Raw genomic sequence first — 17,431 nt, 5'->3', positions numbered from 1 at the left:
AACCGTCGACATTGCTGTGGAATGGTTAGGAAAGCGACGCGAAGCAACATCTTAGAGAGCACCATCATCAACAACATTAGAGGGTTACAAACTTGCACATGACAAAGGCAAGAAAAAGGTTGATGACAACACAGAGGCAGAACAAAGCCGTAAGTTCAAAGCAAATCCACTTGTGATGAAAGCAACTTTGGAGATTGAGGCTAAGAGGTGACAACATGATAAGAGGAACACGCAAATGAAAAGAGATAAATGAAGGATGGAGGAAGCGGAGAAGGAGTTGCAAGAGTTGAAGAAGCAACTCCAGGAAGAACAAGAGCTGCGCAATAGAGAGAAGGAAGTGAAACAGGGACAAACACAACAGGAGGTGCAAAATGCATAGATTGCAGAATAAGTGCCCATATAGGTTATAGACTCATCCAAGAAGCTAGCACAGAGTATACAGGGTGAGCAGTTGCAGGAGCAAGACTTAGCTTAAGAGATTGAAGATATGCTAGAGCAGATGGATACAAATGTGGTGCAATCAGAGTTAGATCAAGATACAGACCTCATGCCTCATAACCAAAGATCACCCCACCAACTTCACGATATCCAGAAGCAGAGAAAGTCCCAAGATATCTAGGAAACATAAAGATCCTTGAAGATAATCCAGAAGCGGAGATGCACAGCATATCTTTTGATGAGTCGCAACACAAAGTTGTGTAATCGCGCAGAGTGCCTACTCTGGATGTCCACACATCTCCTGCACAGTTTGTAGAACGAGTGATCGTATGTGATTTGCGCAAGCATCCAACAACATTAGGATTCTACCAGAGCATATGCCGAGGCCACCAGCTGGAGTGTTCGATTCTTGATAGCAGAGAACGAGCACATGACCAAGGAGTTACAAGCGGCAAAGCAGGGAGGAGAACATGTTACATCATCTGCCAGAGCAGAGTTGAACAAAACGATACTGGATGAAGTATCATCCCTCAAAAAATTCAGGCGGATGTTGTATTCCAGATTTGGCACGTGCATAAGGCAATTGTCCATCTCAACGGTTGGCAGCAGCGCTGTGCTAGGAGAGCACACATCTTGTCAAATATGTACACTGTCGTTGACCGCATGCAGACACAGACAATGAGATACAAAGGATCCCCATCGCATTTGCCAAAGATGATGAAGCTGAAGGCGATAGAGTTGAAGGCACGCATCCAGGGTCAGATCCGAAACTATGAGAAACTCCCACAAGTCATCACCAGTTTGTAGGCTTAACATGCATGGGTATTCAGAAGCATGGATGTCATTATGTGCATGCACGCAATCCCATCTATATTCACACTCACCGATGCGAAGTCAAAGAACCAAGTCCTAATGGAGTTGGACATGTACTTTGATGAGTTGATGTGTCTAGCCACCAACGCAGACTTGGAGATCAGTGCACACACTATGCATCAGTATGTTGCTGGTTTGGTTGTGCTCAAGACTATGATGCACATGTTAGTAGACGAGTTGGACAGAGGTTCCAGATTAGTGTACCCGGATGCAACGGAGGCAAGAGTTCGCTTTCAGCAGGATGTCACCATTGAGCACGTAGACACCATCATGGACTACCAAGCTTGGCATCAGTTCGCCACCGTCGATCATCGCGAGGATGTCGAAGAGTTGGTCTTTCCACAACTATCTAAGTCTTAATGATATCTTGCATGGATTTCTCAAGCTTATTTTGTCTCACATGGGTACATGTGCAGATCTTGTAAAAGTGAAAGACCAAGTGCTGATGGTCGAATGTAACAATCATGTAGTAGTTGAAGAGTCATGAGGGTAGGTGAAGAGTCACAAAGGGGAATGTCAAGGGTCACCCCACCCTTTGCTATTTATAGAACCTCATAACTCATTGTACAGGCTTTTAGGAACTAAGATTCTTATAGGTGTATCTTAGAGAAAGCTTGGACTGTATTGTAATGAGCCTTGGCTTCTCCACAGTGCAGAACTAGTATATCTCTTTGGAGGAACATGCGACAATGACTGTAATGTTCCGCTGTTGGAACTATCGGTTGGTCATGGTTACATGTATGATTAGAGATTTCACATTCTTAATATAATAGAGCCAACGCGTTTCATGCATATGTTGTTGAAGTATTTCAGCTGTCTTGGTTACACTAATGATATATGTATCTGTTTGCTTACTCATGTATGTATGGACTCTTTCTATATATGTATGTAGGAATATGTTGAGATGTTCTATTGGTTTAACCATCACTTTGGATTGTTGGTTCACATTCCTTCCAGATTGTGATGTATGTTTGCTCGTGTGTTCCCTTCCAGCTGCGTGTTTCCACAGGTTTCCAAGGGGCGCACTCATTCCGCTTTCCGTGTGTTAGAACCCTTCATGAACCTTCCTTGGCTTTCTATGCTGGTCACACCCTTACTACTAACAAGGACATCCTGCTTTCCTCTGTGCGCAACCGCGGTCAAGGCAATACCGTATGACCCACTACTGGGACTCCTACACCAAACGGTCTAAGGTCTAGTTGAGACTTCTTACCGGGGAGATCCCCTCACATGTTGGTGGGTCCAACACCTTCAACAAATACTATTTGTGATTTTTATTAGGTGGAGGCATGAGGCCCCTCGACACAACTTAATGACCATGGTAATTTTACCACCTTCAACCATTGTTGTGAAGGCAACACAACCACTTTTATAAGATTTTAATCATTATAAAAACTAAGACATTTCAATTTTTATTAAATTAATTAATCTTTCATAACTACATCTTTCCTGACACTTAAATAATTATATTAATTTTCTAAAAATGAAAATAAAATAAACTTTTAATTCATATATTTTTATATCACAAAAATATGCCAGATATATTAATTTAATTAACCTCTTATATCCTATCTAAATAATTGCACTAAGAGGCACTCTCTAGCCTAGTATGGAAGATATGTTGCAATGTAATGTTATGTAAACATTTTGACTCGGTCAAATAAAAATAAAATAAAATAAATAATTTATTGTTAGTGGTTTTTGGGTTCCAGGTTTTTATAGCCCACATTTCTACCCATGGTATTTGTCCATGACATTTGATATGATAAAGCCTATATAAAAGCTTGGGGAAATCCAATATGTAATGTAAGAATACCAACTTAAATTCATCTAAATTCTGGACTTATTCCTCTAGACACTTAGGAAATTTATTTTTAAGATAAATCTAGAATAATTATATCAATTTTCTTAAAAAATTATGTAAAAAAATATCTTACGATCATTAAAATGAAATATAATTAAAAAAAAATCAACCAAATTATTAAAGTTTTTTGTATTGTGAATATAATTAAAAGAAATCAACCAAATTATTAAAGTTTTTGTATTGTGACAAAACTATTGCAAGGATGTGATTTGAAACCTATCTTATACCAAAGCTATAATAGATTTTGTGTTCTCAAGAAGACTTTTTTTAGGTTTACTTAAAAGGGCTTATTTTTGTCATTAAATGCATAGTTGTACATCTTAAATATTGTGATCATTATTTAGGTCAATGAATTAAAAATCCGTTATAAATATACTTTGAACCATGTTGATTCTTGAGGAAGATTCATTGAATCTTTGGATTTTGAATCTTGATGATCGACAAAATCATCGACAAAAGAAATTTACCATGATGTTTTTCTTACCCATATCCAACATCTATTACCCTACATATATGTAGTAATTGGCCGGAGAAAAGAGTGGTGCCCAAAATATTGGAATCAAAGACCTTTCACTATCAAAGCAATAAGCAATAACATGGAAATCAAGGAGTTGTACAAAATATCTACAATCTTGACCATCTTTGCCCAAATAATAGTTATTTAAGTTTAATTATTTTTTTTATGGTTAAAATAATGAATATCAAAATTATAAGCATAAATTTTCATATTAAATTTATCTGGTAAATAATATATATAAATATAAAATCGCTGATTTTATTTTATTTTTATTTTTTATTTTTTTATTTTTATTTTTATTTTTATCATTTTTATTTATTTATTTATTTTATTGTTTATCTTAAAAATACATCATTTTTGGCATGTGTTACTATCTTCGTTTGTAACTATCTTCCCACTTTTAATATAGTTTTCACTGTATAAAAATTATATCGCATCAACGCTGATGACTCCACTTGCTTTACTAGTTTACTTTTTAATCAAAACGATTTGAATGGTAAAGCAAGTAACAAGTCAAGTCATCATTCATAAAATTTTCATATTTTATTTCTGTTCAAATTTTAAGCGATATTTTTTAGAGTAAAAATATATCAACAATATGAAAGCAAATCTCATCAATAACTTTATTGGATTTCTAATGTTTTTTACGTATTGATTACAAGTCAAGTCATCATTAGTCTTTGTTTCATAAACAAGCCATCATTCATCTTTGTTTCGTATGATAGGAAAGAAAAATAGTAAACAAGTCATGGTTTTTTATGGTTTTTATATATCCAAAACAATATAAAAAACAAGACTGTATAGCTAGTATTACTTTCAATTTAATTTAATTATTAAACTTTGAAAAGTATGAACCAAATTTTATATTTGAACAAGGGCTAATAGCTACACTTAATTTAATTATAGTTAATTAAAATGAAAAACAATAAAAACATACAACTTTATATTACATCTATAATATTTGTCTTACCCATATCCAACATCTAATACCCCACATGCACCTACCTCCCAAAATTTCCTTTTTCGCATGTGATGACCAAGAATTTGGTACAAGAACAAGCGAGAGAAGCAATTACGTAGCAAGTACCTACCTTTAATTTAATAATTGGTGATTAAATGTAATTAATATTAATATTAATATATAATTAATTAGCATATTTTCGAAGTGGAAGAAAGAAATATTTAACCAAATGAAAATTATGTTTATATTAGATTGTATTTTAAATTATGTTTATTATTTTTGAAGTGGGAGAAAATAATATTGAACAAAATGAAAAGAGAATTTAGTTTAAATTAGGTTTATATTATTTTGTGTTATTTTTAAATTTTATAAATTTTATTGATTTTATTTTTTATTTATGGTTATTTAATTTTTTTTTAAAATATTAAAAGATTAATGATAATAATTAATGGTTATATGTAGTTAAAAGCGGTAAAATGGGTTTCCAGAAAAATATTTTGGTTGACTTGGTTTAAGGATGAAGCCAAGAATGAAGCCCTAAGGTAAACTGAGTGGTATGGATCAATGAAAAGGATGTCAGAGACAAAGGAATATGATGGACAACATGGATGCTTCTTTGAACTGAGGTCCGAAAGGGAAATGAATGACTAAGGAGCTAAATGAACCTCTGAAGGTGACTTTCACTAATAGAGATACACAGGACTTTTAAGGCTTACCTGATCCTGTTGCTCCTTTCTACGAGATTTTTTTTTGCTGAACGATCTTCTCAGGATCAGGCACTGGTTTAGCTGGTAATTTCTGAGGATTTCTTCGAGCATGCCTCACAAACTGAGCCAGGACTATACTGTGGAGTCGCCAAAGGTTGGTATTCCTCCAGTGGAGTCGCAGATATATGATTACAACCAGAAATGTGCCCAGACCTTGTCTATCATCAAAATATGGAATTGTGTTGTTCTCGCAAGGAAGTTGAGCTTCAATCTCCTCTCCCCAGCAATGGCGCCAATTAATGTTATCACCCCATGAAACTCTCCTAGGTTGTATATCAGAGATGCTCGGGAACATTACAAACTCAACAAAAATGTTGGAAAATGGTGGATGAATGGAAGGAATGATGCATATTCAAGCCAGATAACCACTTCTACTATGCTTAACCCCAGACATGGGTGAACATCCCCAGACTACAAGGCTTTAGACCACCAATTACTCACAGTTTAAGGAATAGGTGAACATGGAGAATACTGACCACACCAGCAGATGCACAAGACCCTGTGATGGCCGGTTGCAACCAGTAGAAAGGTCTATAAATCTATTTCCTAATGCACAGACATGATGACAGCTTTCTGGCATTAAGATAACAGAAACATGCATACACATTCAATAATACATACTAGATTCTAACACAGAGGTGGGATGACAGCCCCTCTAATGCTAAACATCAAGAGCACATGAAAAATGAATAACAGACACAGCCTTGAACAAAGAAGAAGTGGAAAGTGAGCAATTAACAACAAAAGAAGCTTGCATTAGCTGAAAATGAAGACCAGACGCTGCAGGCATCACAGTAGTTACGGTTTCCAGAAGTTGAACTTTACATCAAAACAATCTCCATCAATGCTTACATTCTGTCTTCTGGGTATATATAGAGTTTGTTTACAAAAAATATCTTGCTGTGTTATGCGTGGAGGGGTCATAACGGACAACCAACCACATTAATTCTTTGAAATGAGTCTCTGCTACAATTTGACTGTGTCTGTGCATGAATTTGACGTTCTCTGGTGTTTTGCAGTCCTTCTCTGAGCAGGTGGAGTGTAATATGTATAGAGCTCCATGAATGATAAATGTTTTGATCTGCTCGAGGCCGTCCTTTTTCTTCTCGATCATCTTCTTCCTTAAATATAGTTGTTGAGGAGGGTAGTACAGACATTATGGCGGGGGCAGACTGAATGGAGGAACGAATCTCAGTCGTCGGATCACACAAATCAACGGCGGAGATCATATGATGAGGAGTATCGGGAGGTAACGGACGGGCGAACGTGGGCCGTCGGATCGCAATCGGGCAGATCTGACGGTGATCGGGAGGCGAAAGAGCGCGGGGTTTAACGAGCGAGGGAAGGTGGTTTTGCTGGCGGGCGGTATTCCCCGCACCGCCCACGGAGCTGTGGCGGTTTCCGTATTAACCCGCACGATCCAATATAACTGCGACGCGTGGCCTCTGCAATGGGCGGGAAACTGCTTTCCCCACGCGTTAAAGAGCGGGCAGCTCGCACGAGGGGGGCTTGCGACTACCGTCCGATCGCGCGACGGACGGTCGGATGGCGAGGAAAGCACACGAGGTTTAACGTGCGGGAAAAAACAACGGAGACCGTTAGATCTGGACGCGGCAGATCAACGGCTGTGATGGGGGACGGAAGCGCCAAGGTTATAAGGTTAGATCATATGGTGGGTAAAGCTTAGCACTCGGGGCTCAGAGGAAATACGGGATTAAACAGGGTTTCCAAAGGTAAAATGGAGGTGAAATAGAGTGTTTAAATGGAGAACAGAGAGGTTTCAGGAGAAAAACAAAAATGGCAGGGCTGGGAGATTATGAGGAAATTGAAGGAGGAGAAGGTAGAAAAGACCGCTGCAAGCTTTCTTTAACCATCAACAACACGACCAAGTTGTCTTTAACCCAACAAATACTGAATTATGTAGTAGAGCTAACAGGAACTAGTGGTTGGTCATGGTTACATGTATGATTGGAGATTTCACATTCTTAATATAACAGAGCCAACACGTTTCATGCATATGTTGTTGAAGTATTTCAGCTATCTTGGTTACACTAATGATATATGTATCTGTTTGCTTACGCATGTATGTATGGACTCTTTCTATATATGTATGTACGAATATTGTTGAGATGTTTTGTTGGTTTAACCATCACTTTGGATTGTTGGTTCATGTTCCTTCCAACTTGTGATGTATGTTTGCTCGTGTGTTCCCTTCCAAGCTGCGTGTTTCCACAGGGTTCCAAGGGGCCACTCATTCCACTTTCCGTGTGTTAGAACCCTTCATGCACCTTCCTTGGCTTTCTATGCTGGTCACACCCTTACTACTAACAAGGACATCTTGCTTTCCTTTGCGCGCAACCGCGGTCAAGGCGATACCGTATGACCCACTATTGGGACTCCTACACCAAACGGTCTAAGGTCTAGTTGAGACTTCTTACTGGGGAGATCCCCTCACATGTTAGTGGGTCCAACACCTTCAACAAATACTATTTGTGATTTTTATTAGGTGGAGGCATGAGGCCCCTCGACACAACTTAATGACCATGGTAATTTTACCACCTTCAACCATTGTTGTGAAGGCGACACAACCACTTTTATAAGATTTTAATCATTATAAAAACTAAGACATTTCAATTTTTATTAAATTAATTAATCTTTCATAACTACATCTTTCCTGACACTTAAATAATTATATTAATTTTCGAAAAATGAAAATAAAATAAACTTTTAATTATATATTTTTATATCACAAAAATATGTCAGATATATTAACTTAATTAACCTCTTATATCCTATCTAAATAATTGCACTAAGAGGCACTCTCTAGCCTAGTATGGAAGATATGTTGCAATGTAATGTTATGTAAACATTTTGACTCGGTCAAATAGAAATAAAATAAAATAAATAATTTATTGTTAGTGGTTTTTGGGTTCCGGGTTTTTATAACCCACATTTCTACCCATGGTATTTTTCCATGACATTTGATATGATAAAGCCTATTTAAAAGCTTGAGGAAATCCAATATGTAATGTAAGAGTACTAGCTTAAATTCATCTAAATTCAGGACTTATTCCTATTGACACTTAGTAAATCTATATTTAAGATAAATCTACAATAATTATATCAATTTTCTTAAAAAATTTATGTAAAAAATATCTTTCATCATTAAAATGAAATATAATTAAAAGAAATCAACCAAATTATTAAAGTTTTTTGTATTGTGACAAAACTATTGCAACAATGTGATTTGAAACCTATCTTATGCCAAAGCTATAATAGATTTTGTGTTCTTAAGAAGACTTTTTTTAGATTTACTTAAAAAGGCTTATTTTTGTCATTAAATGCATAGTTGTACATCTTAAATATTGTGATGATTATTTAGGTGAATGAATTAAAAATCCATTATAAATATACTTTGAACCATGTTGATTCTTGAGGAAGATTCATTGAATCTTCGGATTTTGATTCTCGATGATCGACAAATTTAACATGATGTTTGTCTTACCCATATCCAACATCTATTACCCTACATATATGTAGTAATTGACCGGAGAAAACAATGGTGCCCAAAATATTGGAATCAAAGACCTTTCACTATCAAAGCAATAACATGGAAATCAAGGAGTTGTACAAAATATCTACAATCTTTACCCAAATAATAGTTATTTAAGTTTAAATATATATATATATATATATATTTTTTTTTTATGGTTAAAATAATGAATATCAAAATTATAAGAGTAAGGTATTTTGGGGGATGGAGCAGGTATTTTGGGGGATGGAGCGCGGAGCGGTGAACAAGGAAGGTAGGGCAAGGGTTTGACATCTTAGGGTTTACAGAAGCTGAAGAGAACGGGAGATAATGGCGGGGAAAAGCAGAAGGGTAATCCCTCTGCAAACAAGTACGAGCTGCGAATCTATAACACGAGGTAGGGGATAAACAACACAAGACAGAGCTGAAGGAAACCATGGAAAGCAGGCAGGGGAGGGGAGAGATCCCCTCCTACAAAAATATAACTGCAGGTAAAGCAAGCGGGAGCAGAATGCAGAGAAACCCAAAGGAGAGTAACAAAGATGCGCCAGTACTAGGGAACCATTGGCAAACCAAGACAGGAGGTCGATGCCTACCAAGGGCACAGAAGAAACCAAGGTATGTAATACCCAATAACAAACTCGAAGATTATAGATGCTATATGAGAGATCATGCCTTGATATGCAAGTTTGTAGGGTTTTGGCCATCAGAAAAGGACCTAGTAAAATGGATACAGCAAAGATGGAAGCCAAAAGGGCATATAGATCTAAAACTAGGAGCGAAAGGATTCTTCACAGTGATATTTACAAACCTGGAAGACAAGGAAAGAACATTTGAAGAAGGACCATACTTTATGAATAATTCCGGCTTGTTCATGAGACATTGGGAAGAAAGGTATAACCCGGACAATGAGAAAATGTTAGCAGCACCCATTTGGGTCAGATTATTTGGCCTACCAGTGGAGTTCTGGGACCCTGACATTCTGGAAGGGATCGGTAATACAATTGGGACCTTCGTCAAAGTAGCTGAGTCAACAAAAAGAGGGAAGTACACATCTTATGCAAGGATATGCGTCTATATGAATATAGCAGAGCCACTGCCTGAATATATAGAGCTAGAATACCATGATGAGATATGGCAGCAACCAATGGATTATGAACACATACCTTTCAGGTGTAGAAGGTGCCATGAATACGGGCATCTTTACAAGTAGTGCCCTTTAAACAAAGAAGAGGAAATATCAAGAAAACAAGAAGAAGAACAAAGGAGGGCAGAGAGAGCAGATGCTGGGGAATTGGGCTTCCAGGAGGTCCATAGGAGGAAAAAATCAGGTAAGGAAGGAATAAGGATACAACAACAAGAGAAACCTGTAATAGTTGAAAGTCAAAATAAATTCCAGGCCCTACAGGAGGATGAAGAAGAGAACGCAGGAAAAATGATTGAAGAAGATGACAATGAGAATGAGCCAATGGAAATTATTAAAGAGACAAAGGATAAAGACACAGCTAACATCAGGGAGGCCGAAGAAGGGGTAGGGGAAAGCCTGGAGATAACAATAGAGCAAGCCCAGACAGGGATAGAATCACAAAAGGACAGTGGGAATGAGGAGGAAAGAATCATGAGGAAACTGCTACAGGAATGGAAAAATCTTGATGAGAGATTCATCCCGGAAACTCAGAAACAATTATATAAAGAAACATTCCAAAAATACAAGGAGAAGAAAGGCAGCACCTCAGAAAACCAAACAGACCAAACAGGGGCACAAGCAAGCCACAGCTTGGGAATGGACAGTACTGGCAAGGGGGGCAGAAAGAGAGGTAGAAGAACACTAAATGAGACTATACAAGCGGTAGGTGAAATCCTGGTCAACTCAGGTAGGGTTATACCCCTATCAGAGGTGTTCCAACAACCAACAAAGAAGTTTTAAATGATAGTCACAAGTTGGAATATTAGGGGCCTCAACAGTAAAGGAAAGCAGAGGTATTTAAAAGAGAGGCTGAAGAAATACAAACCTGGTATCATGATAATACAAGAGACGAAAATTAGCTCGCAACAACTGGAAGGAATAATTAAAAAACTAAGAATGTAATATGAGGTAATGGGCCAAGATGTGAGTGGTACAGCAGGGGGCCTAGCAATCATATGGAACCCTAAGGAGATAATATTTGAAAACTGGATAAGCCTTCCTAGAATCCTCACTGGGTTGTTCAGAATAGTAGGATCAACGGAAAGAATCCTCATTTCAGGAGTCTATGGACCGCACATACCAAGAGATCGAGAAAATGTTCTTAATAACGTGCAAGCTGCTAGAAGGATCTCCCTTGGAACACCCTGGATAGTAGGAGGAGATTTTAATATGATTAGAACTGCAGATGAAAAGAAAGGTGGTATAAGAAGACTAGATCAGAATATGGAGGCATTTAATGAGATGATTACAGAACAGAGGCTGGTGGATATACCAACAATTAATGGTATTTATACATGGAACAATCAAAGAGGGGGAAGAAATCAAATAGCTTCTAGATTAGACAGATTCCTTTTATCAGAACAAATTATGAACTGGGATGTCTTTGTGGAAGTAAAAATAATGCCCGCAATAGGCTCAGATCATTGGCCGATAAGGCTGGAAATAGATATCAAGAAAAACTCAGGTAAAAAACCATTCAGGTTTGAGGCCTTTTGGCTCAGGAACCCTCAATTCTTACTAAAAACAGAGGAATGGTGGACTCAAAGTACACTAAAAGGAAAAGGAAAGATGCACACCTTCCAGTTAAAGCTCAAAGAATTGAAAGGGAAAATAAAGAAATGGAATAAAGAAGAATTTGGGAATATACTGGAGGAGAAAAATAAACTAGAAAAAGAAATGGAAGAAATACAACAAAGCATAATTATAGAAGGACGAACGGAGGAAAGATGTAAAGAAGAAGGAGTCATAATAAGTCAACTAGAAGAGCGGAGGAAACAGGAGGAGATCCTGTGGAAACAAAAAGCCAGGGTCAACTGGCTACGGGAAGGAGAAAGAAACACCAAGTTCTTTCACCAAGCTATGATACAGCATAGACAAAAGAATATGATTTTCTCCATTAAAAATGAAGAAGGAGAAAGGATAATAGAACAAGAAGGAATTGAGAAAGTATTGGTTGGACACCACAAAGAAATTCTAACAGAACCACAAATTGATCGTACAGCAGCTATAGAACGCATATGTAATGAAATTCCTAAATTAGTAACAGAAGAGCAGAACAAGGCCCTGATGAGAGCTGCAACGCTTGAGGAAGTGGAAGAAATTGTGAAGAGTATGAATAAAGGCAAAGCACCAGGACCTGATGGATACACGGTGGAGTTTTATCAAGCAGGATGGCATTTTCTAGGTAAGGAGATCCTGGAGGTAGTAGAAGAATCTCGCATGAAACAAAAGGTATGGCCAGCTATAAACTCGACTTTTTTTGCCTTGATCCCTAAAAATGCTAACTCTGAAAATGCCTAGGGTTTTCGCCCAATTGCCTTGTGTAATGTAATATACAAAATAATAGCCACTCTGATAGCAAAAAGATTAAAACCCCTTCTATCTAGCTTAATTTCTCCAGAACAAACAGGATTTGTTGAGGGAAGACAAATTCTTGACGGTTTAGTAGTAACACAAGAAGTGATACACTCTCTAAAAAAGAAGAAGCAGAAAGGAATGATGATAAAGCTCGATTTGTCAAAAGCCTATGACCGCTTGAGCTGGAAATATCTCAAGAAAGTCCTGGAGAACTTTGGTTTCAATAACAGATGGATAGAATGGGTGTACAGCATGATATCAACTCCTAATTTTTCAATTTTAATAAATGGGGTACCTACGACAACTTTCAATGCTACTAGAGGAATAAGGCAAGGGGACCCCTTATCTCCTTTCTTATTCATAATGGCAGCAGAGGGTCTAGGAAGATACTTTAAAAAGGAGCTGAGGGAAAGGAAAATTAAGGGCTTAAAGTTATGGGGAAACAATCTGCCCATAACCCATCAACAGTTTGTAGACGACATTATGCTATTCTGTGAGGTCTCAATAAAAGAAGTAAGGAATATCAAAAGAATCCTGGACCTGTTTATGGAAGCATCGGGTATGGAAGTTAATAAGGAGAAATCATGTACTTTCATATTTAACACTATGGATTCAATCAAGACTCATCTAACCAGAACGCTAGGGTTCAGGCAGGGAGAACTACCAACAAAATACTTGGGGATTCAGTTAGATACAAATCCCACAAGAATGGTAAACTGGCAGAAGATCATTGAAAAACTCAAGAACAAACTGGCAAGCTGGTCTTTTAGATCCCTGAATATAGCAGGCAGAATAGTTCTACTGAAGTCAGTACTCCAAGCAATACCTATATACCCCTTATCTATCATGGCCGCTCCCAAAGGGGCGTGCACAAAAATAAAAGAAATTTTTGGAAAATTCATTTGGGGCGGACCAAATCAACAAAAGAAATGGGCTTTGGTCTCATGGAAAAGTTTAATGAAAAGAAAAGAGGAAGGGGGCCTTGGATTGAGAGACCCGGAGGTGCTAAACAAGGTGCTAGGAGCAAAACTGTGGTGGCGGTGGATGAGGGGAGGAAATGACCTGTGGAAGAGAATTTGGACCCAGAAGTATAATATGCCGGCAACAACGGAAGAAATCCTCAGAATGGAAGAGACCCCGAAAGGCTCTACAATTTGGGAACTTGCAAGCCAGAACAGGAATATTATAAACAACCATGCCTTCTGGGAAATAAGAGGAGGAAGGAATGCTAGATTTTGGGAAGAGGGGTGGCAACAAAGAAACAAATTGATCAATATTCAAGCTCTGCAAAGTATACAACAAAAAGCACTCAGGGAGGAGAGAAAATATGTAAGGGACTATTGGATAGAAGGAGAGACAGATGGAATATGGAGAATATGGAGAAAGCCAGAAGAATGGGATGAAAACATCAATCAAGAACAACAAGGAATATATTTAAAAGAATTAGAATCAAGGAAAATAAAAGCCAGAATAGGGGAAGATATTCTCAGATGGGGAAAATCAACGAAAGGAACCTTTACAGTCAAGGAGGCCTACTATTTGACAAGGCAGCAAGAGAGGGTGGAGGAAACCACATAATGGAAAGTTATATGGGACAGCAAATGGTGGCCAAAGATAGCTATATTTGCATGGCTAGTGGGAAGAGAAAGAATTTTAACATGGGATAAAATCCAAAAGAGAGGCTTCCTTGGGCCATCGAGGTGTAGTCTCTGCAATATAGAAACTGAAACCCAGGAACACATTCTGAACAACTGCTCGTTTGCTCGGCATATATGGGAAGAGGTCAGAAATCTCTTTGGTAAATTAAACAGAGACCCCAGCGACATAAAAAAGACCATTTTTCAATGGAGTAAAGAACAATTCCTCTGTAAAGTGGTCAAGAGAGCTTGGAATCTGACAGTGGGTTTTGTGATATGGCTCCTATGGAAGGAACGAAACCGAAGGATTTTCTTAGACAAAAATAATAAACCAGAAGGAATATGGAAAAGAATTCTAAACTCTATTAGAGAAACGGTTCTGGCCGAAGATTGGGATGAGGAAGATTGGAAAGCAAATCAGGAAGAAGGACAAATCCTAACAAAATTAAATCTGAAATTTGATATGATCTACCCCAAGAAAGAAAGATGGCAAAGTACTCAGATTCACAGCCCAGAGCAGTTCAGATACCCGAGAGAAAAATTCATCAAGTTGAATTTTGACGGGGCCTCCAAAGGGAACCCAGGGAATGCAGGCTTTGGGGGCATCTTTAGAGACAGTGAGAAACACACCAGATGGGTGTATGCGGAATGGGGAGGTGAAATGACCAACAATGAAGCAGAACTGTGGGCGGTGCACCAAGGGTTAAGGATAGCTGTAAGGAATAGCTACATGAACCTAGAGATTGAGGGGGATTCACAGGTGGTAGTAGAGATGCTCCGGAAACTCAATAATGGGAGAAACTGGGAGCAGATAGCTGGAAGCTGGAGGACAGCCGGGATTGTTCAAGATTTGGCGGAATTATTAAAGAGAATAGACTATAAAATTATCAATCATGTCAGAAGGAAGGGAAATAAGGCTGCAGACTTCCTTGCCAACTGGGGGAGTAACGAACAAGAAATGAAAATTGACAACAGATGGCCTACAATAATGAATAATCCGAGATGGGAGGAACTTGCAACTATAATCAATCAAGACCATGATGAATCCACAAACCAATAAAAATGATTGCAAGAGGTCCCCGATCGGGGTGATTTCGACGGTGTACAGAATAATAAATCCAAATCAGGTGAGAAGGAAGGACAGGACAGAGGAGGGTCAGATAATTATGAATAAGGATAGAGAGATCATCAGAAGAGAACGCATCTCAAGGAGGAACGTTGATGGAGTGGTGACGGAGGGAGGTGGAAATGACAGAATGTCAGAAAGCAAACATGAGAATGACAGTACGAAGGAAGGACGAAAGGACGCAGGCGGTGAAGGAGGTAACAAGTGGCAAGTAGAACGGGCAAAGGAAGCAACGAGAAATCGGAAGAGACGAAGACATAAAAAAGGAAAGCGGGATAAAGGAAAGCAAACACGAAAGGAAACATTAGAGAACTGGCAAAGAGGTAGGGTGGCGAGGGCTCGGACCAAGATAACAGGAGGACAGAGGAGCTGGAAAATCCAAACAGACAGTGTAGAAGGTAAGGGTCGAATGGCGACAAGAAGAAGGTCGAGGAACGATGGGAGTGAAGCCTATGGAGAACGAAGCAGCCAGGACAAGAAAGGAAAAGGAATAGTGGAAGAAGAAATGACTGAGGACATCCTAATTGTCCAGGAAGATTCAGAGGATGACATAGAGATGTTTGATTTGGACCAGGACAGAGGGGAGCAGGCACGAGAGAAGATTAGGAGGGTAGTAAAGCCCGGGACGAATGACAAGTAGGAGACCAGGGAAGAGGACGAATGGAGAGGTCAAGGGCGAGAAGGAGGTCATGATTTCGGCAGTGGCTCGGGCACGAAGAGTCGGGGAGACAGAGGAAATTACAGGAATAGAGGAGGCACAGGAGGGAGACGGAGACAACGCGGAAGGGGAAGGGGAAGAGCAGGAGGCTACCGGGAAGAACATGCAACTACACCTGCTAGAAAATCCAGAAGGTCTATAGGAAAAAAGATTCAGTTCGCGGAGAGAGCCTATTGTGAGAACACCAACAAGGACATTAGAAGGATAATACAGCAACTGGAAGAGGAAGCAACTCAGGGACAATCAGACTCTGAAATGGAAGACTGGGAATATCTCCTCCCGGATCCAGGAAACACGAGAGGCCGTATGACTCTGTATAAGTAGGCTCTACACGTATACTGGGTAATGAAAAGATTGCTAGCTAAGGCAATGGAGCAAGTAGCTATGGAAATGGCAGAGCTTTCTCAAGGAATTCCAAATCTAAGGAAAGAACTGAAGAACATCTAGATTACTCTGTTAATGCAGGACAAAAAAATGGATAAAATACAACAGCAGATAAAGGACTGCTACCCAGACATCAAGAAAGAAGTGGAGCAGCAGACAGGCATGGAGGCACAATAATGGAAGATATGTATATATGCTGGTTTCAAGAAATTGTTAGATAGTAGAGTGGCATCTTTAGTTCCTTTTTGAAGTTTAGAATGCAAACACGAATCAATAGAAATCTTTATGATTGTTTAGTATATCTAGCTTGGACAAGAAGAATTAGAACTTTCTATTTTTGGATGGCTGTTAAAAATTTCAGGTGGCCAATAAACCCGGTTTCCCCTTGGGGCGGGTTGAGGCCACCACAAGCATGTAGTGGTTTTGATTCGCAGTAATAGAAAAAGAAAGGTCCTTCCGCAGTTTACAAAAATAAAATAAAATTATAAGCATAAATTTTCATATTAAATTTATCTGGTAAATAATATATATAAATATAAAATGGCTGATTTTTTTAATCTTAAAAATACTTCATTTTTGGCGTGTGTTACTATCCTTGTTTGTAACTGTCTTCCCACTTTTAATATAGTTTTGATTGTATAAAAAAATTTATCGCATCAAAGTTGATGACTCCACTTGCTTTACTAGTTCACTTTTTAATCAAAACGATTTGAATGGTAAAGCAAGTAACAAGTCAAGTCATCATTCATAAATTTTTCATATTTTATTCCTGTTCAAATTTTAAGCCATATTTTTTAGAATAAAAATATATCAACAATATGAAAGCAAATCTCATCAATAACTTTATTGGATTTCTAATGTTTTTTAGGTATTGATTACAAGTCAAGCCATCAATCAGCTTTGTTTCATAAACAAGGCATCATTCATCTTTGTTTCATAAGATAGAAAAGAAAAATAGTAAACAAGTCATGGTTTTTTATGGTTTTTATATATCCAAAACAATATAAAAAACAAAGTTGTATGACTAGCGTGTTTAATTATTAAACTTTAAAAAGTATGAACCAAATTTT

General features: G+C 38.2%; 1 protein-coding gene across 1 annotated transcript; it reads left to right on the top strand.

The window, feature by feature from the left end:
* Window positions 1–9,388: 9,388 nt before the first annotated feature.
* Window positions 9,389–10,165, top strand: LOC149219918 (uncharacterized). The gene has a single exon (XM_089386957.1). It carries the CDS (start codon window positions 9,389–9,391, stop codon window positions 10,163–10,165), a length of 777 nt encoding a protein of 258 aa, XP_089243083.1.
* Window positions 10,166–17,431: the final 7,266 nt, after the last annotated feature.

This window comes from Pinus tabuliformis, chromosome Q (assembly GCF_031772625.1).
Source record: "Pinus tabuliformis cultivar Carrire ecotype Pingquan chromosome Q, CPIR1, whole genome shotgun sequence".
NCBI lineage: Eukaryota > Viridiplantae > Streptophyta > Pinopsida > Pinales > Pinaceae > Pinus > Pinus tabuliformis.
This window is presented reverse-complemented; position numbering and strand designations above follow the sequence as displayed.

Bases quoted from the DNA above. Each gene is read 5' to 3' on its own strand.
- LOC149219918 (XM_089386957.1), top strand. From the start codon at position 9,389: ATGGAAAGCAGGCAGGGGAGGGGAGAGATCCCCTCCTACAAAAATATA.